The sequence below is a fragment of the Canis lupus genome, chromosome 15, assembly GCF_011100685.1.
Source record: "Canis lupus familiaris isolate Mischka breed German Shepherd chromosome 15, alternate assembly UU_Cfam_GSD_1.0, whole genome shotgun sequence".
NCBI lineage: Eukaryota > Metazoa > Chordata > Mammalia > Carnivora > Canidae > Canis > Canis lupus.
This window is the reverse complement of record NC_049236.1, coordinates 15,541,602-15,569,285: the sequence shown is the minus strand read 5'-3', so window position 1 is coordinate 15,569,285 and position 27,684 is coordinate 15,541,602. Positions and strand designations below refer to the sequence as shown.

General features: G+C 42.2%; 1 protein-coding gene across 1 annotated transcript in view; it reads right to left on the bottom strand.

Moving 5' to 3' along the window:
• EIF2B3 (eukaryotic translation initiation factor 2B subunit gamma) overlaps window positions 1–27,684 on the bottom strand; it is a 144,448-nt gene that overhangs the window by 4,958 nt on the left and 111,806 nt on the right. The window contains exons 9-11 of the mRNA XM_038558254.1: window positions 27,044–27,121; window positions 25,962–26,110; window positions 9,030–9,133 (exon numbers count right to left, since the gene is read on the bottom strand). Coding sequence (XP_038414182.1) covers window positions 9,030–9,133; window positions 25,962–26,110; window positions 27,044–27,121 — 331 coding nt within the window. The remainder of the gene's footprint in view (window positions 1–9,029; window positions 9,134–25,961; window positions 26,111–27,043; window positions 27,122–27,684) is intronic.

Below are 27,684 nucleotides of genomic sequence, written 5' to 3'. Positions count from 1 at the left end.
CCAGGTTTTTTGCCAGAGACAATCTCATTAACTGAGCATGCTGGGGGGTGGGGGAAGACCCAGAGTTTTGTTAGAAAATGGCTGGTTCTGCTGGTGGTGCTAAAGAGGGCAGAGAGGGCTACACTGGGCTACAAGAGTCACATTTTTGGGGTATAAGACTCATATGGATGTAGTGATTCTGGCATGTAAATGATTGAAATCTGGAGAGAGGATAGTATTGCCTCTAAGGATGAATGTTTTTTCCTGAAATCCTTCCATGTAAAGAAGACTGGGGATTTTGCCATCGACCGAGCTGTTTGCTGCTGAGGATCTGAGTTGTTGTTTGTCTGGGTCATCCATAGTAACAGGTCTCAGAGTGTTGCACTAACGGCTAGGAATTTGCTTTCTCCATATGGCTCAGTTGCAAAGAAAAGTGACAGTGGAGTGAGTGCCTGTGGGGCTCAGCCAGTTAGGTGTTTGCCTTCGGGTCATGATTCTGGAGTCCCAGGATCAATCCCCACATCTGAGTGCCTGTGGGGCTCAGCCAGTTAGGTGTTTGCCTTCGGGTCATGATTCTGGAGTCTCAGGATCAATCCCCACATCGGGCTCCCTGCTCAGTGGGGAGTCGGCTTCTCTCTTTGCCCTCACTCTGCTGTGCTGTCTCTCAAATAAATAAAATCTTTTTTTTTTTTTAAGATTTATTTATTTATGATAGACATAGAGAGAGAGAGAGAGAGAGAGAGAGAAGTAGAGACACAGGAGGAGGGAGAAGCAGGCTCCATGCCGGGAGCCTACGTGGGACTCAATCCCTGGACTCCAGGATTGTGCCCTGGGCTAAAGGCAGGTGCTAAACCACTGAGCCACCCAGGGATCCCCTCAAATAAATAAAATCTTAAAAAAAAAAAAAAAAAAAAAAGAGAGAGAGAGAGATTGAGAGAGAAAGAAAAGTGACAGCAGGAACAGGTGACTGGCCAGGAGTACCTGTGGCAGGGAGGCACTGACTACTGTGCTGGATGCGCTGGTCCATCCAGCCTAGAGGGCAGAGCAGGAAATGTTGGGATTCTCCAGTTTAGAGTCCAGATGACTTCCCTGGCCACCTCTCTTTCAGGATGACCATTAAAGGGCCTCCTTGATAAAATGGGGACATACAGTGTTAGAGCCAAAAGTCCATGAGATACTAAAGCCTCTGACATTCTAGGAGTTTGGCTAGCCCAGCCTTGTGCTCCCTGATGGGAGATGCCATGACTCAAAACCTCGTATCTCGCATTCAGTTGTCATGCATGCATTCTGCACACAGAATAGAAAGGGTCCTTACAAAGTAAAAGGAAGGAGTACCATTATTTTGTTGGAAATGGGGAGGAGAAGCAGCAGAAACTGTTAGGTTCCAGGTTCCAGCACACAAGAAAGGAGGGATCCCCTAGGGTGGTGGCAAATGGAGTTCATGCATTCAAATATGCCTATGGAGTCTAAACTCTTACAAATCACAAAAGGAAGCAGCTCCTGGCTCCAGGAGGGACTGAAAGGAGAAAGCACTGGAGGATGCTTCTACTTTTTGCTGAGCAGGAAAGAATTTACAAAGACAAAGAGGCAGGAAGGAGGTGGAAGAAACATTGTTTGGGACTACAAACCCAAAGAGAAGAGAACAAAAGACAGACAAATGCAATGAGGTGACAGGAAGAAACAGGATAAGAAAGCAGCTTCATAAACCAGCTGAGCAGCTGCTTTTGAAACTCTGGGGACCCTTCCAAGGCCTTCCCTGGAGTCAGAGAAAAGGCTGAGCATTCTAAATCCTGTTAAAAAATTTTATTAAGAGTTTTTGTTTTTTAATTTTTTAAATGTAAACTGTAGGCCCAATACGGGGCTTAAACTCATGACCCCAAGATCAAGAGTTGTATGCTCTACAGACTGAGCCAGCCAGGCATCCCAATTGAATCCTATTTTATTTTATTTATTTATTTTATATTTATTTTATATTTTATTTTATTTTATTTATTATTTTATTTTATTTTGTATTTGTTTGTTTATTTATTTGAATCCTATTGTAAGGAAATTACCAACAGGCCCCAGCTACTCAAGAAAGAAGTGTCTTTGTAACCCAAGGGTAGGCCTGGGTAAGCTGGTGTGTTGAGTTAGAAGAAAGAACCAAGACCTGGGGTTCCTGAAGATCAGAAACAGCTGGGATATGGAGGCCAAATATATTTTTCCAATTGGTCTGCGAAAGATGGACTAAGGGGAGAAAAGGTTTATCACTGATCAGATTCTATTGGCAAGCCAGGTGTGGCTTCTTCCTCTGGTCTTTTTGGAGGTTGTCTGGCAATAATTCAGGATGAAGACCCAGTTTTGTCAATTACTAGTTATGTTCCTTGGGTAAATTTCAACTTTCCTTTTTGTTTTCTTTTTAAAGATATCTATTTATTTATTTATTTATTTATGTATGTATGTATGTATGTATGTATTTATTTATGAGAGAGAGAGAGAGAGAGAGAGAGAGAGAGAGAGAGAGATGGAGGCAGAGACACAGGCAGAGGGAGAAGCAGGCTCCCTGCAGGGAGCCTGATGTGTGACTCGATCCGGAGTCTCCATGATCATACTCCAGGCTGAAGGCGGCGCTAAACCGCTGAGCCACCCGGCTGCCCAAATTTCAACTTTTCAAAGTCTCTACTTTTCCACTTCATCAATTGGGTCAATAATGAATCCCTACCTCAGAGAGTTCAATAAGATAGTGTATTCGAGAACATTTTAAAGCTATAAACTGCCTGGATGGTGCAGTCAATTAAGCGTCTGACTCTTGGTTTCTGCTTGGGATCTCAGGATTGTGAGATTGATCAAACCCTGCGTTGAGCCCTGTGTGTGGTGTGGCTTGGCATTCAGCACAGAGTCTGCTTGTTCTTCTCCTTCTGCCCCTCATGGCTCAAGTACAAGTTGAATCTCAGATGAATCTTCAAAGCTATAAACAACAACTGTGAGCCAGTGGCATTCTAGGAGGAGAGTGTTATCCATGCATTCAGTGCTGGGAGTTTCAGTTGGTGTGCCAGCCTTCCCACCTCACACACCATCACAGAAGAAAACAGACAAGGCTGCGGTGTCACCATTGACCAACACTTCTGCTTGAAGGCTCTCTGGTGAGGCACTGGGTGGAATGTGTCTGCCACGAATTGAATAAAAATGCCAGCCTTCCTTGTAATAAGGGCATGGACCTATGACATTAGGCTTGACCTACAGAAGGAGCCACCCCAAACTGGGCTGGGAACTAGTGCTAAAAAGAAGTAGGAACCAGAGAGAATCCACTTCGGGCTTGCTGGGTGGTAGAAGCAGCAATCCAAGCTGTGATATCCAGCGTTCAGTGAGGATGGCAGCAGAGTCCCAGCAGAATGGTATAAATCTTGGCTGAGCCCATTTTCTAGGCTTGATTCTGCAGCCATCATAGAACCGTGGGCTTAAACTCTTTATCAGCTTAAATCAGCCAGAGTTCGTTTATGATGCTTATAACATCTTATAAAGAATTACTGATAAACTAGTGACACTCAGGAAAGGCCTCTCAGAAATGACCATTCTCACACACAGAGGAAGAAAGTGCTAAAATGTACTAAGAAAGGAACTGCAGAGGAGAGTTTCATCTAATCTCAAGTAGAGAAATAAAGGTGAAGGATGGTTTCAGGCCTAAACCTCACCTCCCCATTGCATTTATCAGTGTTACATGTGGGTCTTTTATCAGTGTTAAGTTTAGAAAAAAAGTAAGGAGAGATCTCATAATCGCAACCGTTTCAAATATGCCTTATGGATCCAAAATTCATTCACTCATTTGCTCCCTCCCATCTGTCCCCCACTATAAACTAGGACCTGTTCTGAGAGCTAGAAATGCATACTGAAATAAGTCCATCCTTGGCCCTAGGGATCTCAATCTAGTAGAGAGGCACATTCATAAATAATTGCCGTAACTTGTGAGTGTACTTTAATAAAGGTGTTGACAAAGTTCAGGGGTGCAAAAGAAGAAGGAATGCTTAGTTTGGCTGTGGGGAGCCATGGGAAGAATTAGGGAAGGTTCTATAAGGAGAAAACACTTGAGACGAGTCTTCAAAAGAGGAATTCCAGAAGGAGAAGGAATGTATAAAGGTTGTGTCTCCCTGGTTGTGCCCCGGGGAGACACAACCACACTGTGTGGATGGGGAGCTCTAAGGCCCTTGGTGTGCTCCAGGAGTTCTGTGTGCTCCTCACAACATTTAATTATATTTAATTGTCACAATAAAACATCATTATTATTGTCTCAATTTTCCTAGTTTCAAAAATAGAAGGTCCAGGGATGAAAAATCTAACCTGGTGCATACCCAGTGAGTTGCACAGCTGAGATGTGAATCCAGATCTGTTTGATTCTAAAGCTCAAAAGGGAAGTATGTGGCTTTAAAAAAGGGAAGGAGAAAAAACTGAAGAAGGCCTCTGTTTGCTAGGGAGAAGGAAAATCTTGTGGCTTCTACCAATTCAGAATTGGTGGGATTAATTCCTTCAGCAACTCTCCTACTCCACTGTATTTTATTTTATTTTTAAAAAAGATTTTATTTATTCATGAGAGAAAGAGAGAGAGAGAGAGGCAGAGACATAGGCAGAGGGAGAAGGGAGAAGCAGGCTCCATGCAGGGAGGCTGACATGGGACTCCATCCCAGATCTCCAGGATCAGGACCTGGGCTGAAGGCGGAGCTAAACCGCTGGGCCACGGGGGCTGCCCCTCCACTCTATTTTAGATGTAGAAATAAAAAGGAATTAGCCATTCTTATTGATCTTGAGTTTTTTTTGTCTACTTTTTGTTTAAAAACATCCAGCCAAATTATGGACCATTCAAATTCTTAGCCCAGCAGAGAAACACTGATGTTTCTATGTCTCTTATGTACTACACAGGCATACCTCAGAAATATTGCATGTTCAGTTCCACTCCAATAAACTGAGTATCCTACTAATGCAAGTCAAATGAATTTTTTGGTTTCCTAGTGCCTATAAAGTTATGTTTATACTATACGGTAGTCTATTAACTGTGTAATAGCATTATGTCTTAAAAAACCAGTTTACATACATTAAAAAAATACTTTATTGTTAAAAAATGCTATCATCTGAGCTTTCAGTGAGTCATCATCTTTTTGCTGGTAGAGGGTCTTGCCTCAATGTTGATGGCTGCAGCCTGGTCAGGGAGGTGGATGCTGAAGGCTGGCATGGCTATGGCAATTTCTTTCTTTTTCATTCATTCATTCATTCATTCATTCATTCATTCATTCATTCATTCATTTATGATAGTCACACAGAGAGAGACAGAGAGAGAGAGAGAGAGAGAGGCAGAGACACAGGCAGAGGGAGAAGCAGGCTCCATGCACCGGGAGCCCAACGTGGGACTCGATCCCGGGTCTCCAGGATCGCGCCCTGGGCCAAAGGCAGGCGCTAAACCACTGCGCCACCCAGGGATCCCCTCTTTTTCTTTTTTTAAAAAGACTATTTATTCATGAAAGACAGGCAGAGACATAGGCAGTGGGAGCAGGCTCCCTACTGGGAGCCAGATGCGGGACTCGATCCCAGGACCCAAGGATCACGACTTGAGACAAAGGCAGATGCTCAACCACTGAGCCACCCAAGTGCCCCCCTCCCTTTTTTTTTTTTTTAATTTTTATTTATTTATGATAGTCACACAGAGAGAAAGAGAGAGAGGCAGAGACACAGGCAGAGGGAGAAGCAGGCTTCACGCACCAGGAGCCCGATGTGGGATTCGATCCCGGGTCTCCAGGATCGCGCCCTGGGCCAAAGGCAGGCGCCAAACCGCTGCGTCACCCAGGGATCCCTCTTTTTTTTTTTTTTAAAGGCAATTTCTTAAAATAAGACAAGGAAGTTTGCCACACTGATTGACTCTTCCTCTCAGAAATGATTTCCCTATAGCATGTGATGTAGTTTGATAGCATTTTACCCACAGAACTTCTTTCAAAATTGGAGTCAATCCTCTGAAACCCTGCAGCTGCTTTAGCAACTAAGTCTATGTAATGTCCTAAATCCTTTGTTGTCATTTCCACAATCTTCACAGCATCTTCACCGGGAGTAGATTCCATCTCAAGAAATCACTTTGTTTGTCCATAAGATGTAACTCCTCATCTGTTCAGGTTTTATCATGAGATTGCAGCATTTCAGTCACATCTTCAGACTCCATTTCTAATTCTAGTTCTCTTGCTCTTTCCACCACATCTGTAGTTACTTCCTCCCCTGAAGTCTTAAACCCCTCAAAGTCATCCATGAGGGTTGGAATCACCTTCTTCCCAAGTCCTATTCATGTTGCTATCTTGATCTCTTCCTGTGGATCACAAATTTTCTTTTTTTTTTTTTTAAGATTTATCTATTTATTTTATATATAGAGAGATCATACGAATATGGGAGGAAGGAGCAGAAGGAAAGGAAGAGAGAGGATTTAAAAAAAAAAAGATTTTATTTATTTATTTATTCATGAGAGACAGAGAGAGAGCCAGAGACATAGGCAGGGGGAGAATATCCCAGGACCCCGGGATCACATCTGAGCCAAATGCAGTGCTCAACTGCTGAGCCACCCCGGTGCCCTGGAGAGAGATCTTAAGCAGACTCTTTATTGAGTGTGGAGCCCAATGCAGGGCTCGATCTCATGACCCTGAGATCATGACCTGAGCCAAAATCAAGAGGCAGATGCTCAACTGACTGAAACACCCAGGTACCCCTGAACCACAAATGTTCTAAGAACATTTAGAATGGTGAATCCTTTCTAGAAGGTTTCATTTTACTTTGCGTACATCCTTCAGAGGAATCACTCTGTATGGTAGCCTTAAGAAATGTACTTCTTTTTTTAGAGAGAGAGAGGGAGAGAGAACATGAGTGAGCAAGTGGGGTGGGGGAGGAGTAGTGTGTGGGGGAGGGGCAGAGGGAAAGAATCTTAAGCAGGCCTAGAATGGAGCCTAATTGGGCTTGATCTCATGACCCTGAGATCATGACCTAAGCCAAAATCAGGAGTCAGATGCTTAACTGAATGAGCCACTGAAGTGTGCCAAGAAATCTATTTCTTAAATAATAAGACTTTTATTCTTTGATCTGTGGGCTACAGAATGGATGTTGTGTTAGGCATGAAAACAATATGAATCTTATTGTACATCTCCACCAGAGTTCTTGGGTGACCAAGTGCATCATTAATGAACAGTATTCTGAAAATAATTTTTTTTCTAAGGAGTAATTCTCAACAGTGAGGTTAAACTATTTAGTAACTCATGCTATAAACATCCAGGCTTTGTTGTTGCATGTATAGAACATAGGCAGAGTAGATTTAGCATAATTCTTTTTTTAAAGATTTTATTTATTTATTCATGAGAGAGAGAGAGAGAGAGAGTAAGAGAGAGGCAGAGACACAAGCAGACTCCATGCAGGGAGCCTGACGTGGGACTCGATCCCAGGATTCCAGGATCATGCCCTGGGCTGAAGGCAGGAGCTAAACCTTTGAGCCACCAGGGCTGCCCTACTTCTCCTTTCTATGGAAGTACTAGATGGCATCTTCTTCCAATAGAAGGCTGTTTAGTGTGGCTACTTTCATTAATTGTCTTATAGACAGATCTTTTGGATAACTTACTGGAGCTTCTCTCTCAGCTCTTGCTGCTTCACCTTTACCTCTATGTTATGGAGATGGCTTCTTTCTTCCAAACTCATGAACCCACCTGTGGTAGTTTCCAACTTTTCTTCTGAAGCTTCCTTACCTGTCTCAGCCTCCACAGAATTAAAGAGTGAGGGCCTTGCTCTGGTTAGGCTTTGGTTTAAAGGGAATATTGTGGCTGATTTGATCTTCTACTCAGACCACTCAAACTTTCTCCATATCAGCAATAAAGTGGTTTTGCTAATCATTTGTGTGCTCACTACAGTAGCACTTTTAATTTCCTTCAAGAACTTTTCTTTTGAATTCACAACTTGGCTGTTTGGCACACAAGGCCCAGCTTTCACCCTATCTTGGCTCTTAACATGCCTGCCTCACTTAAAAGCTTGAATCATTTCTACCTTTAGATTTCAAGTGAGAGACCTGCAACTTTTCCTTTCACTTAAACACTAGAGGCCATTGTAGGGTTATTAATTGGTCTAATTTTAATATTGTCTCTCAGGGAATAGGGAGGCTAGAGGCTAGGAAAGAGGGTTATGACCAAGAGTAAGAACACACACAAGGTTTATCAGTTAAATTCACCATTTTATATGGATGCAGTTCATGGAGTCCCTCCCCCCCCCTTACAACAGTAACATCAAAAATCACTGACCACAGATCACCATAACAAATATAATAATAATGAAAAAGTTTGAAATACTGCAAGAATTACCAAAATGTGACAGAGAGACATGGAGTGAGCAAACATTGTTGGAAAAATGGCACCCACAGACTTGCACAACACAAGGTTGCAACTAACCTTCAATTTGTAAGACATACAGTATCTGTGAAGCACAATAAAAAGAAGTGCAATAAAACAAGATCTGTACAAGGTATGCCTGTACAGTTTTTCTCCAGCTACAGACCAGAGCTAACAGCATAGCTCGTAACATCACCTTGAAGAGAACAGAAGCCTTTGAGTGAATGGCTTCTAAAGAAGCTGCTAACCTTTCTCTGGGCCAGGAACCTATGGGACCACGTCTCTTAAATATCAGGTCAGACAAGGTACTCAAGGAGTTTAGGAGGTCAAAAGCTAGTTTTGTTGCTTTTGTTGGATTGCTGGCCTTTCTCACTTATGTCTAAGAGCCACTATGAAGATTTGGTAATACTCTGGGGGCCATTCGATCTTTTTGGTATGTTTTTAAATTTTAGATAATAAGGCTGCATATATTTATCTGTAAGATAAATTCCTAAAAATGGAACTGTTAAGTCAAAGGCAAAAGGTTTGACAGTGATGTCCATCCCCCTCCAAAATGGCTTTATTGATTCATGTTCTCCCCCACAGAGCATGCTTGTGCTTCCTTCCCTTAATTGTCACTGACACTGTGCACCATCTACACTACCGTGCTAAGTAAAAAATGGCATCTGTGATTGCAATTTGGTTTACCTTTGGCTTCAATCCTCTGGCCATTTCCAATTAGGCAGTTCTTGATGTCCACTCCCTTCTCGATCACAGCATTGTTGCAGATAACGCTGCCCTGGATGTTGCTTCTGTAATACAGTAGCCAAGTTAAAGAGTGTCCATGGCTCTCATCACCATCCTCACCACTGTGGGTTGGGGCTCTTCAGTGAGCTAGGAATAGAGGCTCCATCCAATTAATGGCTACATGCCTCAAGTTATCACTAGGAGACAGAATGGCTTAGCTGGGCCAACGGTAGATTTGACTTTAGCAAAGTCCAGAGTTTAGATATGCTCATAATGCTCTTTCCCACAATGGCTTGACAACTGCAGACCCTATGACTTCAGTTTTTTAGGTACCCCAGACCTGGAGGTCTAAACTCTACCCAGTCTCTCCTTTTTTGGTGTGGGGTGTGGCACTAGTCCCATACTGACCCATCAATCTAGCTTCTCACTTGGAAATATATTCCAAATTTCATTTAAGACTTAGATTAAAAAAAAAAAAAAGACTTAGATTCCATGAATCTTCCTAGGAAATCAGCTATGGAAACAATAGATGCCCCACAGCTCTCACAACAGACTCTGGTTAATCAAAACCATACTCATTTAGAAAACCAAAACCAAAACCCAATGTTTTTTATAACTAGCTCCATGCCACATCAAAGACTACTATAGATCCTAAAGCCAAGCCACACTCTCAAGAGTAGCACCTCTTGCTTTTAGCATCTGAATGTTGAAGGAGCATCCTTCTGGCTCCTGAAGACCTGGTGAGTGAGAAGAAAGGTCCTTTTGAAAGTCTTCACTAGGCACCCACTATCTACCTACTCCTAGGTGCTATGCTAATAATCTTTTTTTTTTTTTTAAGATTTTATTTATTTATTCATGATAGACATAGAGAGAGAGAGAGAGGCAGAGACACAGGCAGAGGGAGAAGCAGGCTCCATGCCGGGAGCCCGACGCGGGACTCAATCCCAGGACTCCAGGATCGCGCTCTGGGCCAAAGGCAGGCGCTAAACCGCTGAGCCACCCAGGGATCCCCTATGCTAATATTCTATGATAGGATGTAATGATAGGAGTGATAGGAGTGATAGGAGTAACTTACAAATCTAGCCATTTCACCAGAAAAATCATCTGAGCAGTGTAAAAAATAACAAACAAAGACACCCTCATTGTCCTGGCTTCCATCAATCTTTTTTGGTAGGTCTGAGATGGGGGTGCCTCACGTACTTAATTAGAAAAAAATTACATGATTCTGGGAGTATCATTTTTGCCTCTGATGCAGTACCAATAACAAACACATTTTGCAGATGAGGTAACAGATTTAGGGAAATTAAACCATTTACCCTAAACCACATAATTGCCAAGTAGCAGATTCAAATCCAGGTCTGCCTGACTCTAGAATCCATACATTTAATCATAAAGCCATATAAAGAAATCGAGGGAAGACAAGACTGGAGGAAGCTTGCTTGAAACTGCCAACTTGCTTTTCTGAGCCAAATGGCTGGCTCTGTGAAAAGGAAGGGCTCTGTCCTACCAAGGGAATAATCACTGCCCTCAAGAGTCAGAAGTGGGCAGCTAGAGGGGAGAAGGAAGGTGAGTAGGAAGGGTGTGAGCATCCATTTAAGCAAACAAAACAAAACAAAACAAAACAAAACAAAACAAACAAAACACCAATTAAGGAAAAATCCTCAGGCAACCCAGAAGGCAGGGAGGGGGGATGGGAGGAGGAGACATTCCAAAGACTGAAACTATTAATGCACAGGTCATTACAAAAGATTCTTCCCAAATGCCAAAACTTTAGTAAAATGCAGAAAAGGAATTCTAGCCCGTTTATGGCATTCCAGAGTCTTCTTTATCTCTATTCTTCTGGAAGGTTAAAATTGGTCAGAAAGCAGCAGAAGGCCAAAGCTACAGCACCTCTGTGGTGTGGGCTAGAGATAGGCAGACAGTATTAGTTTATTTTTTTGGCTTAAGTTCAGGATACACGAAAAAAAAATTTGGGATACATAGTGGGTCAGCATTAAGAGACCTTCCAGAACTTTCCAACTTGCCTTCTGTAAAGCCTTCTGCAAAGTAGTCCAATAAGCAGTTGGGGTGGTTTCTGCTTCTTGATGAAAATTCCCCCAAAAAGAGTAGTAAGGAAGTATAGAAAGCCTCAGAAACAGGCTCCTGGGACACAGCAGGCTCATAATTGGCCACTGGTTTGTACTGAAAAGTCTCCTGTCTTTTTTCAAAGTGGGAGTAGGAGAATACTTCCTGCTCAGTAGTTTAAGACCCTGAGAATGCATGTTCTGGAGCTAGGGAAGGGGTAAACATAGTTGGCAGACAAGAAACAGCCTAGAGGAATTGAAGCGGCCATAATTAGAGACTACTACATGGCTATTTTGGAATTTGGGATCTAAATGGGAACCATTTCTGGAAGGAAGAGGCTAGATTGACTGAGGTCAGATTCCCATAGCAATGGAGAGCCTGGTTCTCTTTAGGTCTGGCAAGTCTGATTGAGGTGTTCAGGAACCCTGTCTCATTTATTTTATGTATAACTCCCTCTAAGATACATAAACTACCAATGTAGAGCCTGCAGATGTGATGGGGGAAAAGTGGGTTAATTGAAAAGAAGTTGGGGGCTCTCCTGAAGCTCTTGGTCAAAAGATCTGTGGAAGGCTTAGAGATGAACACCTGACAAAATGCTTAGTGAGTGTGAAGCTCTTTTCTGCCATTTGTTTCTTCATTGTTTCGTATTGCCACTACTACGGTCACAAGTCACCTCCATTAGCAAGGCTGAGGTATTCAGGAAAAATGTCAAGTCAATACAGCTTTCCGCCTAACCAGAAGGAAATTCCAAGATTAAGGATTTTATTGAAAGTGTGTATGTGCTCCTGCTAGAGAGGAAGGACTGATACTACCTCATCAAATAAGCCCTCTCCATGGTGCCAATCTATAATAATGGCTTTGCCTTTTCTGTTCCATGTGTAAAGTGGAGGGGAGGTGACTTCCTCTATGGCTCAAGAAAAGAACTGGCCCAATTCCAAAACTATGGTTTTTGCAATGTAGTTTTAACTCTTAGCTTGATACTAAGGACTCCACTGTGCTAATACCAGTTGTGTTTTCTAAGAAGCCATTCAGATGGCTAAGATTAATGGGATTTTGGTCCTAATTTCTAGTTGGTGGGGTTAAATTATTATTTTTTTTGAGGAGGGGGAGGGGCAAAAGGAGCAGGAGAAAGAATCTTAACCGTTCCACACACAGCTCAGAGCTGAGCCAAAGGCTGGGCTCATTTCTACAACCCAGAGATCATGACCTGAACCAAAATTGAGTCTGATGTTTGACAGACTGAGGGACCCAGGAGCCCCTTGGTGTGCTTAAATCTTAAGCTAAACTGCAGGCTTTGGGGAATTACCCTGAAAATTCTAAGGCTTCAGTGGAGAAGACCATGAGAAAAAAACAGAGGTCTACAGTAAGATCTGTAGATCCACTGCTTGGTCAAGCACACTAGGCCGTACTATGTTGTGGCCTAGGACATAAGGAAGAAGGCCTGGCCAGGGAAGCAAGAGGGCCTCCAAATTCTAGTTGCTCTTCTGGTTTTGGTTAGAAGTTTCTTCAGTTTATTACAGAAGTAAAAGGAACTCACATGACTCTGATGTCGAATATTTCTCAGTCATTACACAAAGCATTTTATGTTCATTATGTAACTTAATCCTTTTAGCAAGCCTGCAAGGATGGTGGTATTTATTCTAATTTTTACAGGGAAATTTGAGGCTCACAGAAGTTGAGCAATGTGCCCAAGCCTACACAGTGGTAACTCTCCATTGTGTGAGGGACTCGGACTTGGCTGGTGACTGGGCAGTATTTGGCAAAGAGCCATGAAACTTTTCAGTAACTCTGAAGACAGGCAGGTTTTCTTTAGACAGAAGCTGGTAGGCTTTCTAAACTTACTCATAGTCTTGGGTGAGAAAAGAGTATGGAATTGGAGATACGCATAGTTTTTCTAGTCGCATGACTAAAGCCTGACTTTAGGCCAGCTCACTACTTTAGTCCAAAGATAATGGTTGAGTCACCTGGATTTCCCCAGAGGCAAGAGCCTCTAAACCTTAGCCCAAGGGATCTTGTCTAAGAATCCCTCTAGATGAAGAATCATGTATTATTATTATTAATTAAAGATTTTATTTATTTGACAGAGCGATAATAAAAGCACAAGCAAGGGGAGAGGGTAGGCAGAGGGAGAGGAAGAAGTAGGCTCCCTGCTGAGCTGGGAGCCCCATGTGGGGCTTGATCCCAGGACCCTAAGATCATGACCTGAGCTGAAGACAGACGCTTAACCCACTGAGCCACCCAGGCACCCACGCTTAACCCACTGAGCCACCCATGCATTTTTAATGAAATATTCCAGGCACAGAAAAAAGTCTGTATTAGTAGACAATATCGTTTTCCATGCTTTAAGATGGATATAAATAAATAAATAAGATGTATATAAATATATACATATATAATTCTCTATGTATCCCTCTGCAACTTGTTTTTTTTTCCGTTCAACATCATATTTGTGAGATTTACCAGGTTAATTCAAGTAATGAGACATAGTGCTTGAGAAATCTCTCACCTTCCTGTCTATGGTCAGTCTTGCTCCTGGTTCTCAGATGAAAATGTACTGGCTTCAGTGAGCAGGCTGAAAATGTCCTCCCTTAAGTTCCATGTGTCTCTCTTCACTATGTAAAGGTTTGGTGGTGAGAAATGTCTCCCTTCTAAGAAACCTAAGTCCTTCTATTCCCTAAACAGAAGCTAAGAAAAAGAAGGGTTTGGAGGGAATTAAAGAAATGAAGTAGTAACCTCAAAGAATTAGGATGTAGTATTCTCCATCCAAGAAGATGGGTTTAGTAGAGGCAAGGAATGAGTCAAAAGTCCTAAGGAACCCCTTTAAGTACAGGGGATCTTTCTAAAGTTTCACAATTTGGTATTTCCACGAATATTACAAAGAAACACGGACATGATTCTTCTAATAATCTAATAATCGCAAAAAATAATTTGTGACTCTAATTACCACAGATTAAATTTCATGTTTAAGGGAGTTCACTTTTATACACAACCTACCCATTTATCAATATTTTCCTTCCTCCCTTCCTCCCTTCCTTCCTTCCTTTCTGATTTTATTTATTAGAGACACAGAAAGAGAGACACAGGCAGAGGGAGAAGCAGGCTCCATGCAGGGAGCCCGACGTGGGACTCGATCCAGGGTCTTCAGGATCACACCCTGGACTGGAGGCGGCACTAAACTGCTCAGCCACCAGGGCTGCCTTTTTTTTTATTTTTTTTAATATTTATTTATTTATTTATTTATTTATTTATTTATTTATTTATTTATTTATTTATTATTTATTATTTATTTATTATTTATTTATTTATTTATTTATGATAGGCACACAGTGAGAGAGAGAGAGGCAGAGACACAGGCAGAGGGAGAAGCAGGCTCCATGCACCGGGAGCCCGACGTGGGATTCGATCCCGGGTCTCCAGGATCGCGCCCTGGGCCAAAGGCAGGCGCCAAACCTGCTGCGCCACCCAGGGATCCCCCAGGGCTGCCTTTTTGTTTCATTTCTTACTTGGCTATATTATGTCTTCAAATGGAGTTTTCCAAAACTCCATTTCATGGAGTTCATGGTTCATGGGTGACACATCTCCTGTGCCCTGGAATATTTCTGATGATTTCATATTTCAATCATAATTTGACTAAGCTATAAGATCCTTTTTTTTTTTTTTAAAGATTTTATTTATTTATTCATGATAGTCACACAGAGAGAGAGAGAGAGAGGCAGAGACATAGGCAGAGGGAGAAGCAGGCTCCATGCAGGGAGCCCGATGTGGGATTCGATCCCGGGTCTCCAGGATCGCGCCCTGGGCCAAAGGCAGGCGCCAAACCGCTGCGCCACCCAGGGATCCCCCAGGGCTGCCTTTTTGTTTCATTTCTTACTTGGCTATATTATGTCTTCAAATGGAGTTTTCCAAAACTCCATTTCATGGAGTTCATGGTTCATGGGTGACACATCTCCTGAGCCCTGGAATATTTCTGATGATTTCATATTTCAATCATAATTTGACTAAGCTATAAGATCCTTTTTAAAAAATATTTTATTTATTTATTCATGAGAGACACAGAGAGAGAGGCAGAGACATGGGCAGAGGGAGAAGCAGGCTCCATGCAGGGAGCCCGATGCGGGACTCGATCCCAGGACCCTGGGATCACACCCTGAGCCAAATGCAGAGGCTCAATCACCGAACTACTCAGGTGCCCCTAAGCTATAGGATTCTTAGGTTACGATCGTTTCTCCTCCAAATTTTCTAAATGTTGTCACAAAAATGTCTGAGGACAGCCCTCCTATGTGCCTCAATGTTTTTTTTTCTTTCAGTTCCATATGCCTTGAGATTTTGCAAAAGAGATGTTTGCCAATTCTCCTTTGGTTTACCCATGCCCTTATTCCTTATTCTGGTTGAATCTTGGTGTTTTCTTTGGATCTGATTTACATTCCATTGTGTCTGGAAGATATTCTTTAGTCTGTGTACAGGTATGTGGTGTTATCTAGTTTTTCGTTTTTTTATTTTATTTTTTTGTTTTAAAGATTTTATTTATTTATTTATGAGAGACATAGAGAGAGAGGCAGAGACACAGGCAGAGAAGAAGCAGGCTCCCTGGAGGGAGCCTGATGTGGGACTCCATCGCAGGACCCTGGGATCATACCCTGAGCCAAAGGCAGATGCTCAGCCACTGAGTCACCCAGGTGCCCTAGTATTATCTAGTTTTATAATAGATGAAGCTTCCTTTTCTAGTTTTGTTTGTATGTTTTTATTTTGGTGAGTTTCAAGGAATGAAGCACTTGACGCTTTTTTTCTAGAAGTAGACACAGCTTTTGGCTAATTATAATTATAGCAGGGGAGGTTAAATCAGAAATTTCTATGTCTCATTTGGAAAATACAAGATATCTAGTATATAAAAGGTACAGTATTAGCTATTAAGAGATACAAAGATATAGGAAAACCATTTCTGTATTCAAGGAAATCTACAGTTGAGGAAAAAAGAAAAATGCACTAAATGGCACACGAGCATACATTAAGTGTTATGGGTGCACAGGGAACAGAAGTAGGGGATGTAATTTCTGGCTGGGACAATTCAAGAAGGCTGCATGCAGGAGCTGGAATATATATTGGATTTTGAAAGATGAGTAGGAGGATTTCTATAGGTAAAGATCTCTAGAGAGAGGCAATTGAGGCAGAGTGAATGTCAGGAATAAAGGGGAGTAGAAAAGTAAGGGGCCCAGTGAGCAGGGCAGTCAGTTGAGTGTAGGTGAAGAGGACGCTCAGGGGTAACAGTGGGAAGCAATAATGTATTGTTTGGCTCTGAGCGCTGCACTTGCTACCTGTAGTAGCACAGAAAATCTAGATGAAAACTTGGCTCCCTGGCCTGCCTGCCTGCATGTGAAAGAACTACTTTACACTGCTGCTTGGGTCACTCATTTTGGACTAGGAGGAGCTACAGGAGATGTTGCACAAGACCAGAGAGCCAATGAGACAGAACACAGAACTGATACTGAAGCCTCGACAATGAAGTTTTCACTAGGCTTTGAATTGATGGGGATCGGCTGTCATACAACTTGGAATTTCTACCAAAAACTGAAAATGAGAAAGACAGGCAGGAGCCTTGTCTGCATAGTCTCGCCTACACGTTCCCCAAGGTGGTCCTATTAGCATCCCTCAAGCCCTGAGCACCTTGTTCAAGCCACTGTCCAGAAAGCCTCGGCAGCTCACCACTGCTGGCAGAGACAAGCAAGCCCGGAATATGAGAAACCCCCTTCTGGATAAATTCATGCTCCTACTCTGCCACTCAGTTCAGATATAACAGCAACAGGGTAATAAAGTCTCATGCGACTGCAATTTAATTACTTTTCCCAAATTTACCATAAGTAATTAAAACTAAATGACCTGGAAATAATGGGAAAAGGTTCATATGGGATGCAGGATGTCTGATCTTATCACCAGGAGCTAATTTGCCCCAGATTGGGTAATCTCTAATGCTTCCCTAGTCATTAGCCTCATGTAGGCTGCCTACATCTCTCCAAGTTTTTTAGTGGAAAAATAGCAGCCACCGCCATCTAAACCTTTACTGTTTCCTTAGCTTATAAACCCATCCAAGATTATACCTCCTCCAAAACAGCAATGGACTCTAGGGTATTATGCTAGCATTATTTATGGATTTCTCTCTCTTTTTTTTTTTAATAGTTTGGCAGTTTATTTTTTTTTAAGATTTTGTTTATTTATTTATAGAGACACAGAGAGAGAATGAGAGGCAGAGACACAGGCAGAGGGAGAAGCAGGCTCCACGCAGAGAGCCTGACGTGGGACTCGATCCAGGGTCTCCAGGATCACACCCCAGGCTGCAAGCGGCGCCAAACCACTGCGCCACTGGGGCTGCCCTGAATTTCTCTTATATGAGCAAGCTGGAGTTTCCTATGGAACCTTGGTTCCTTACCAAGTCTCTTCATGTCAATTCAGGACATCAACACTGGACTTTAAAGAGGTGCCAGAGAGTTGCTCCTTTGTCTGTCTGCCCACGAGAGGGGAGGAGGAGTTTGCTAATTAGAGCAAATGGGAAAGTTATGGCATTGTCTTCCTCAAGTCTGAGGCAGGATGAGACACAGTGGAAGTTATAAAGCTTCATGAACTACTCTGGAATTAGGTGATCAAATGGATAAAGGCAAGTGTGGTTCTGGTTTTCAGAAGAATGGTGGTACCATGATTCATGCGTGAATCTGGAATGGGACATAGAATTGCAAGGGTGCAATGAATAGAAAGTATGGAATTCCATAATTTGCTCATCTATAAGAATGCATAAGCTGAGCCAGGTGACTTCTGTAGCCCCAACTCACTAACATTCCTGGACTCAGTGCTGGAACTAGATCATGAGAAATCTGGAAGTTCAAACTGTATTCTAAAGGTAATGGGAAGTCTTCAAAAAAGTTTTTACAACAGGGACATGATCAGAGGTATCCTTTAGGAAGACAACACTGACAACATGCCACCTCTGTGAAATGAGAGAAAACAATGAGGATGATGATTACGATAAACAAATAACAGCTAACATTTTTTTGACAGCTAACATTCTATGTTCACACACTCTTCTAAGTGCTTTTGTTTATTTATTTAGTACTCCCAATAAACCTACAAGATAGTTTCAATTTTTACCCCATTTTATAGTGAGAAAATCATGCACAAAGACGTCAAGTCAATTCCTTAAGTGACTAGTAAGTGACAGAAGCAGGATTCAGTCTGGCAGCCTGACTCCAAAATTCATGTTCTAATCCATAGAAGGAATGGCACAAGGGCTGATTTGGAAGAATAAGAGGAAATAGAAACAGCAAAATAACTTAGAGAACACCACAATGATTCAGGAAGAGGTCTTTGGGGGTCTCTCTTCTCAGTCACAAACTGGCTACTAGATACCGCCACATACTTGGAAATCTTAGAGGTACTTCCAACTTCATGTGCCCCTTCACAAAGCCTTTTCTCCCCACAAATCTGCTCCTCCCTCACCCTTCCTCATCTGAGTATACCACCACCTACCTCGTTTTGCCAACTAGAAACTTGGGCTTCACCTACCAACTGTCCTCTCCCTCACCCCTTACATTCCTTCCTTGTCCTTTCCTTGTTAGTCACCTTAGATTCCTTTTCTTATGCCTAAAATTTTTGATGTTCCCCAAGGCCTTGTCTTGGTTTCTTTTCTTTTAAGGCCACACACCTCCGGGTGATCTCCTCTACTCTCACAGCTTCGGTTACCATCTCTATGCCCACCCCTCTCTCAAACCTGTACTTCAAACACAGGTTCCTTTCCTGAGCTCCATGCCTGCACATCAAGTCCTGCATGTCAAGGCCACCTGCCAGGAACTCATCTTATCCCATATGGAACTCGTCATTTCCCTGCCTCCCACCCTGCAAATCCTCTGCTGATTTCTATCTTAGTGAATAGAACACCAGAAACCTTATTGCTCAAGCAAGAAATCTGGAAGTCTTCCCTAATTTCTCTTTCACTTGACATTTCCAGGCAACCACCAAGCTATTCATAGTTTTTAATCACCTTATTATTTCTCTTCCCTACTGCCACTGCTACTGCCTTAGTTTAGGACCTCTTCTATTTTACCAGGATTGTTTCAGTAGTCTTCCTGCCTCCATGTTTACCCTCCTCACATCACTCTCTACACCATAGTGTAGCCAAAATGATCTTCATAAAATGTGGATTTTTATGTTATCCCTTTCCTTTAAACTCTTAAATTACTGTTACCTATTAAACTTCTTAGGGGACAGTCCATGATTTGGCCCTTGGCCATCTGTATAGCCTTATCTCCTATGTATCTATTCTTCTTTGAATTCTATATTTCAGTTATTATGAATTATTTATCATTCTTTCATATAACAAGTATTTATTGAGTTCCTGTAGGCCCTCAAGATAGAACAGTGAAAGAAAAGATAAGGTTACCTACATTCTCAAACTAACATTTATTTGAGACAGGTAAACAAGATATAGCCAGACAGTGTTAATGCTGGGAAGGAAATAAAGCAGGTTGATGTAGCAGAGAATATTGGGACAGATTACTTCCTTTTATTATTATTATTTTTTTTTCTTTTATTATTTTTTCAAAGATTTTACTTATTTATTCATGAGAGACATAGAGAGAAGACAGAGACACAGGCAGAGGGAGAAGCAGGCTCCATGCAAGGAGCCCAATGTGGGACTCGATCACGAAACTCTGGGATCATGGTCTGGACCAAAGGCAGACACTCAGGATCCCTGGGTGGCTCAGCGGTTTAGCGCCTGCCTTTGGCCCAGGGTGTGATCCTGGAGTTCTAGGATTGATTCCCACATCGGGCTCCCGGCATGGAGCCTGCTTCTCCCTCTGCCTGTGTCTCTGCCTCTCTCTCTGTATCTCATGAATAAATAAATAAAATTTAAAAAAACAAAACAAAACAAAACAAAACAAAAAAAAAACAAAGGCAGACACTCAACTGCTCAGGCATCCCACTTCCTTTTATTTTTTAAAGATTTATTTACTTATTTTATATATATAGAGAGAGACTGTGTGTGTGTGTGTGTGTGTGTGTGTGTGTGTGTGTGTGTATGCGTGCCTACAAGCAGGGAGGAGGGGCAGAGAGGGAGGGAGAGAGAATCTCAAGTAGACTCTGCAGCTGAGCACAGAGCCTGACATGGGGCTCAATCTCATGATCCTGAGATCATGACCTGAGCCAAAACCAAGAATCAGACACTTAACTAAGCTGCCCAGGTATCCTGGGACAGATTATATCTGACAGGATAGTCAATGAAGTCTCTTCTTTTTTTTTTTTTTTTTAATGAAGTCTCTTCTTAAGTGATGAAATTCAAGCTAAGATCAAAATGAAGAGATGTTTCTGGAATAAGATATGCTCTCTCACACTTCACACTCTTGACGTATCTAGAACATTCCTTTCTCCAGTCCAGTGGGACTCTACTCATTTTTCAAGATTCAGCTCAAGGGTTATATCCTTAATTAAGTTCTTTCCTGACTCTTTTCTCCTTTTTGACTATACAGAATTCTACCACGACACTCAGGCAGTCTTGAGCATCCAGTGGGTCTTTGTGTTTGATGAAAGAGTAAAATACTTGAGACAGAACTCTACGATCAGTGATGGGCTGGAGCCAGCCTGTTCTGCTTGTTTACTGATACTTTTGGAGAGCTGGTTGTTAACAATTTATCAGCACACCACTGGTAGCAGTGTACCACAAAATACTGACCTTTTTCTTGGCAGTTAAATTTATATATAGATGCATATATCCTTAAAAAATATTATTATTATTATTGTTATTTTTGAGAGAGAAAATAAGTAGGAGGAGGGGCAGAGGGAGAGGGAAAAGCAGGCTCCCCCCTGAGCAGGGAGCCCAATGTGGGGGTTGATCCCAGGACCCTGAGATTATGACCTGAGCTGAAGTCAGATACTTAACCAGCTGTGCCACCTAGGTGCCCTAATGCATGTATGTATCTAAAACCAAATCTTTCTGAAGGCTTTATTATGAAAAACAGCAGTCTTATGTTCCCCCTATTCATTTCCTTTTTCCCAAAGACAACTTTTTAGACTTATTTTTGATGAGTATTTTAGCATTTACCTCCCCATCTCTATATAATAACATTTTTTATATTATTACTTCTTGATTTTTTAGCTTTGGGTATTATCAACAGACTTCCCACAAAGGAAGATGCAGATTTAGCTTTCTCCCTGTTCTCTCTTTTTCTTCCTATCCCTCATCCTTTCAATACTGTTACAGCATCATTTTGGTCTATAGAGTTTGACTACATAAATTCTGTTTCATAGTTGAAATACATAGTGAACTATGATGTCTTTTCCTTTCCTGTACAACTTTTTATTTTATTTTATTTTATTTATTTTTTTAATTTTTATTTATTTATGATAGTCACAGAGAGAGAGAGAGAGGCAGAGACACAGGCAGAGGGAGAAGCAGGCTCCATGCACTGGGAGCCTGATGTGGGATTCAATCCCGGGTCTCCGGGATCGCGCCCTGGGCCAAATGCAGGCGCCAAAGCGCTGCACCACCCAGGGATCCCTCCTGTACAACTTTTTAAACAGAGTTCATAATTGTTTTGTTTTTGTTAGATAGTATTCTATGCTATTACTAATCCAACCCAAACTTTTAGCCAGTTGTTTAAATCTTTCAAGATGTTTATATGCATCTGGTATTTTATCACTTTCATCTTTTTGAATAAGTGCTTTGTGGATTACACTCTGGGCTAACCGCTCCCTTTATGCTCGTGCATAGTTGTCATCCTTGGATCTGCCTTCAGTATCATCCTATGGATTCTTTTTGCTTTTTTAGAGTTGGATCTCTTTTTAAATATTTTTAAAAAGATTTTATTTATTTATTTATTCATGAGAGAGAGAGAGAGAGAAAGAGAGAGAGAGAGGTAGAGACACAGGCAGAGGGAGAAGCAGGCTCTATTGCAGGGAACCCGATGTGGGACTCGATCCCAGGTCTCTAGGATCAGGCCCTGGGCTGAAGGCAGCACTAAACCGCTGAGCCACCCGGGCTGCCCTGGATCTCTTGTATCTTACCTCTTTGGTTTACTCTTCGTTTTGGTGGAACACATCTAGAAAAGTTTTTGAGACTTTTCCATGGTCACATTTAACATTTTGCTGGTATAGAATTTTAGGTTTTTTTTTTTTTTTAAATTTAAAAGATTTTATTTATTTATTTGAGAATAAATAATTTATAAAAATTTATTAAAAATTCATAAAAAAATTATCTCGTGCACACATGCATGAGAGTATGAGTGGTGGGGAAGGGCAGAGGGAGAGGGGCAAGTAGACTTTCTGCTGAGCAGGGACCCTGATGTGGGGCTCAATGTGGGGCTCAATCTCAGGACCCTGAGATCATGACCTATGACCTGAACTGAAGGTAGATGTCTGACTGAGCTACCCAGGTACCCCTAGAATTCTAGGTTGAAATTAGTTTTCCTTCACTTTTTTTTTTTTTAAGATTTTATTTTTATTCATGACACAGAGAGAGAGAGAGAGAAAGAGACAGAGAGAGAGAGAGAGAGACAGGCAGAGGGAGAAGCAGGCTCCATGCAGGGAGCCCAATGATGTGGGACTCGGCTGAAAAAGGCAGAGCCACCCAGGCATCCCAGCCATCCATTTGGTTCCTGATTGGTTGTATAGGATGCTTAACCAGCTGTGCCACCCAGCTATTATTCTTTCTTCTTTTCTCTTTTCTTTTCTTCCGTTTCTCTTTCTCTCTTTCTTTTTTTTTTTTTTTTTTTTTTTTTTTTTTTTTTTTTAATTTTTATTTATTTACTTATGATAGTCACAGAGAGAGAGAGAGAGTCAGAGACACAGGCAGAGGGAGAAGCAGGCTCCATGCATCGGGAGCCTGATATGGGATTCGATCCCGGGTCTCCAGGATCACGCCCTGGGCCAAAGGCAGGCGCCAAACCGCTGCGCCACCCAGGGATCCCTCTTTCTCTCTTTCTTTCTTTCTTTCTTTCTTTCTTTCTTTCTTTCTTTCTTTCTTTCTTTCTTTTCTTTCTTTTCTTTCTTTCTCTTTCTTTTCTTCCTTCCTTCCTTCCCTCCTTCCTTTTTCTTTGTTTTTTTTTTTTTTTAAAGATTTTATTTATTTGACAGAGAGAGCAAGAGAGCATAAGCAGGGAGAGCAGCAGCAGAGGGAGAAGGAGAAGGAGAAGCAGGCTCCCTGTTGAGCAGGGAGCCTAATGTGGAGCTCGATCCCAGGACCCTGGGATCATGACCTGAGCTGAAGGCAGAGGCTTAACCAACTGAGCCGCCCAGGCGCCCCCCTTTTATTTTTTCTTTGTAAGTTTGTAGCATATTTTTTTCTCCAGTGTTCCGAAATTTAATGATGTAGGTTTATTTTTACCCATTGTATTGGGCACATAGTAGGCTTTTTCATTCTGTAAATTCTTATCTCTCAGTTGTGAGACATTTTCCTATATTTATTTCTGAAATAATTTCTAACTCTGATTTCTGAACTGTATGTTTTTTTTTTTTAACAGAACTCCTATTCAGATGTTAAATACCCTGAACTGGTCCTCTCATCTCCTTATCTTTTCTATGTTCCATCTCTTTATCTCTCTGCTCAACTTTCTGGGAAATGTGACATTTATCTTCCAATTCTTTTATTGTAATTTTCCTTTTATAATCATGGTTTTAATTTTCTAGAGTTCTTCTTTTGCTCTTTGAAATAATAGATTGTTTGAAAGTATTTTTCTCTCCCTAAAGAGTCTCTGTTTCTTCTAAGTTGCTTTTTTTCTGTTTAATTTGTGGATCTTTCATGGTAGGCTTTCTTTAGATCTCTGGTAATCTTTGATTATCTCTTCATCTTTAGAAAAGGATTCAGGATGCCTGCGTGGCTCAGCGGTTAAGTGTCTGCCTTCGGCCCAGGGCGTGATCCTGGAGTCCAGGGATCGAGTCCCACATTGAGCTCCCTGTGAGGAGCCTGCTTCTCCCTCTGCCTATGTCTCTACCTCTCTCTCTGTGTCTCTCATGAATGAATGAATGAATGAATAAATAAATAAAAATCTTAAAAAAAAAAGAAAAGGATTTTAAAAAAGCTGATTGGAAGCTCTAAGCACATGAATAGAACCTGTCATCCATAATTTTTCACTGCAGGGTGATTTGACTGGGCTGTTAGAAATTTCTGATGTAAATAAATTTAGGTTTTTCTTCTTGGGCTAGTCAGAATGTCCAGAGAGGATTCTTCCAAACTCCTGACTGAAGGCTTTAGGCCTGGTTGTCAGGGTTTGGGAGTCAAGTTGGGAAGCGGGCTTGGGGGAGAACAGATCTTAGTGACCAATATCCCTATGGTCTCCAACTTTATTATTATTATTTTTTAAGATTTTATTCATTTACTTGAGAGAGATTCAGAGACAAAGCATGAGCAATGGGGAGGAGGCAGAGGGAGATGGAGAAGCAGACTCCCTGCCGAGCTGGGAGCTCAACATGGGGCTCAATCCCAAGATCCTGGGATCATGACCCACACTGAAGGCAGACCCTTAATCAACTGAGCCACCTAGGCACCCCACTTTCCTGGTTTTTAATTATGGTACTTACTCCGTCAATCCTGTCTACTGTCTTCCATGAGTCTTTCTAAAAGAGCAAAGGTTTAACCTTTAGCTATGTCCCTATGTAGCTTCTCTCTCCAAAATGCTTCCCCCAATCCCTCACTGGCAGCTAGGAGAGGCAGTTCAGCTTTCACTGAAATTGTAGTCTTCCCCATCCTTCTATCAGTTCTGGACAGAGAAATTGACAGATATCAGAACTAGAATCAAGGTTTTAGAATCTGCTCTTTCAGGCTGATTCATCCAGTCTGGTGTTCTCCAAAATTTGTTTTATAGATCTGCTTCACATCTCTAGGAAGGACAAATGCCCCTTCCCCGCTATACTGCAAACAACTGTGCTTTAACAGTTTTAAATACTGAGTTTTTTTTTTTTCTTTTAGATTTTATTTATTTATTAGAGAGAGAGAGAGAGAGAGAGAGAGGGAGAGGGAGAGAGAGAGAGAGAAAGGCAGAGACATAGGCAAGAGGAGAAGCAGGCTACCTGCTGGGAGCCTGATACAGGACTCAATCCCAGGACCCCTGGGGATCACAGCCTGAGCCAAAGGCAGACACTCAACCACTGAGCCACCCAGGTGCCCCATAAATACTGAGTTTCTGCATAAGAATTTATCTTAACAAAGAGTTTCCTTTCTAAAAAGTCTGAAGACCATTTCTTTGGTAATATCCTTCCACTCTTCCACTGCCTATGGTTGCATTTTATACAGGAAAAACCTGAGGTCCATGCAGAGGAATGATCTTATTAAATATCATTTAAGTTCTTCTTACTCCTAGGTCAGGCTGTTCATAAACCAAGATTTTAGGATACTCTAGATACTCCATAACTTGAAACAAAGAACCAGTCCCTTAAAAAATTGCATGTGGCTTAAATGACCACATCTCCTAGCCCTCTGCCTTCTTCAGGGCTGCTTTGGGACACTGAGATAAGGGAGGGTGACCCTTGGACATTGGTACAGTGTCATTCCAGCACTGCCAGTGGCGCACTACTTTGGCCATCCCATCAAGCAGCATATAGAAGCAAGAGAAAGTAGCTTCTCTCAGGACCACAACTGGGATAAATGTGAGAAAGTTGCTAGAAATGCTTTCAGAGACCATTTCTCTATGGAGCCAAAACCAAGGCCTTACAAAAGGCCTAGGCACTCTTCTTTCCTTCACCTTTTTCCTTTTCTTCTCTTCCTCAAGCTGAGCCCTTTCCTAGGCTGGACTGGCCCCCAAAACCTCCTGGGGATGCCAGGGACCTTGCCTCAAGCAGATACAAGGGAAAACATACCCTTCCTCCACGGTGACTGAGTTCATGAGAAGGCAACTGGTGATAGTCACTCTATCTCTTATGACACAGGATGAACCAACGACTGAATGCTTAATGGATGACTTCTCTCCAACCTGTGTATCTGGCCCAATGAGGCTGTCAACTCCAATCTGCAAAAGGCAAATATAAAACCTTGTCCATTCATCTCAACCAATTGCAAACCAACCCCTCAGATCCCTTGAGTTGGAGTCTATGCTATCTCTTCCCAGAGATACTTTAGCAGAGCTCCCTCTGCATGTCTCAGGGCCACAATGTCGCATAATACCTCTGAGATCAACTCAGACTTACACACTCATGCATTTGTGTATATAGATGTGCTTTTTTTTTTGTTAAAGATTTTATTTATTTATTCATGAGAGACACAGAGAGGCAGAGACACAGGCAGAGGGAGAAGCAGGCTCCACGCAGGGAGCCCGACGTGGGACTCGCTCTCGGGACTCCAGGACCACGGCCCGGGCCGAAAGCAGGAGCTAAACTGCTGAGCCACCCAGAGATCCCCTAGATGTGCTCTTTTAAAGAGAGTGCTCAAATCAGGGTAAGAAGAGGGACAGAGATGGAAAGCTCTGTCTGTGTCTGAGTCCCAAGACCATAATGGACCTTCCTTACTGAATTTTTTTTTTAAGATTTTATTTATTTATTCATGAGAGACACACACACACACACAGACACACAGACACACACACACACACACACACACACACACACAGAGAAAGAGGCAGAGACAGAAGCAGGCTCCATGCAGGGAGCCCGACGTGGGACTCGATCCCAGGTCTCCAGGATCACACCCTGGACTGAAGGCGGCGCTAAACTGCTGAGCCACTGGGGCTGCCCTCCTTACTGAATTTGTGTACCTGGGGTCAGCACCTGTCCAGGTAGTCTTCTTGCGTGTCTGGGATAGAAGATGGTATTTTATAATCAGAACCCAGTTGGGATTTCCTGAGGACTAATGAGTTTCAGAGCCTGAGAATCCCAATCCATCTTCAAGGACATACCTCAGTGCACCAGAGATTGTTCCATAATGCCCTGCCCAAGCTAGCACTTACCAGGTGTTTGTTGACAATCTGGGCTGATGAATGAATCAGTGATTCTTCTGGACAGAGAACAGACAGCAATTTGGGCACCTTGAGGAAAGAGATTTGATCACTAAAGTTAAGACTAGAAAACAACTGAAAGCATCTTCGGTAGAACTCAATGCTCAGTTAGAGGTATAGGGAGTTTTGAGCCACAGCTTTCCTGTTTGGGTGGGGCAGAGCAGGAGGCTGCTACATTTCTCCTAGGACAAGGACTGAATATGCAGCAAATTCTAGATGGTCTTATCCTTAGTTTCCTAGCTGAGAAATCTCCTCCCTGAAAGTAATGCCATGTCCCTCAACTGGGAGGCACTGAGAGAAGCCTTCAAGATACTCAGCAGCACTTGGCAGAGGCCTATTGAGGGCAAGTAGCATTCTGAGTCCTGACCATAATCATCCCAGGTTCCTGCTCCCCTCTTAGACCACTGTGGCCATGCATAAAGGGAGGGTAGGAGTAATGTTAGACAAATTCCACAAGCAGGACAATTCCTGAGAAGGCATCTATGTTCTTCACCAGCCAAAACATTGAAGGTGTTCAAACTATACTTTCTCCAGTATGAGAAAACTGAAAAGGCTATAGATGTGGAGAATTTTAGCTCTGGACTCATTAGGAA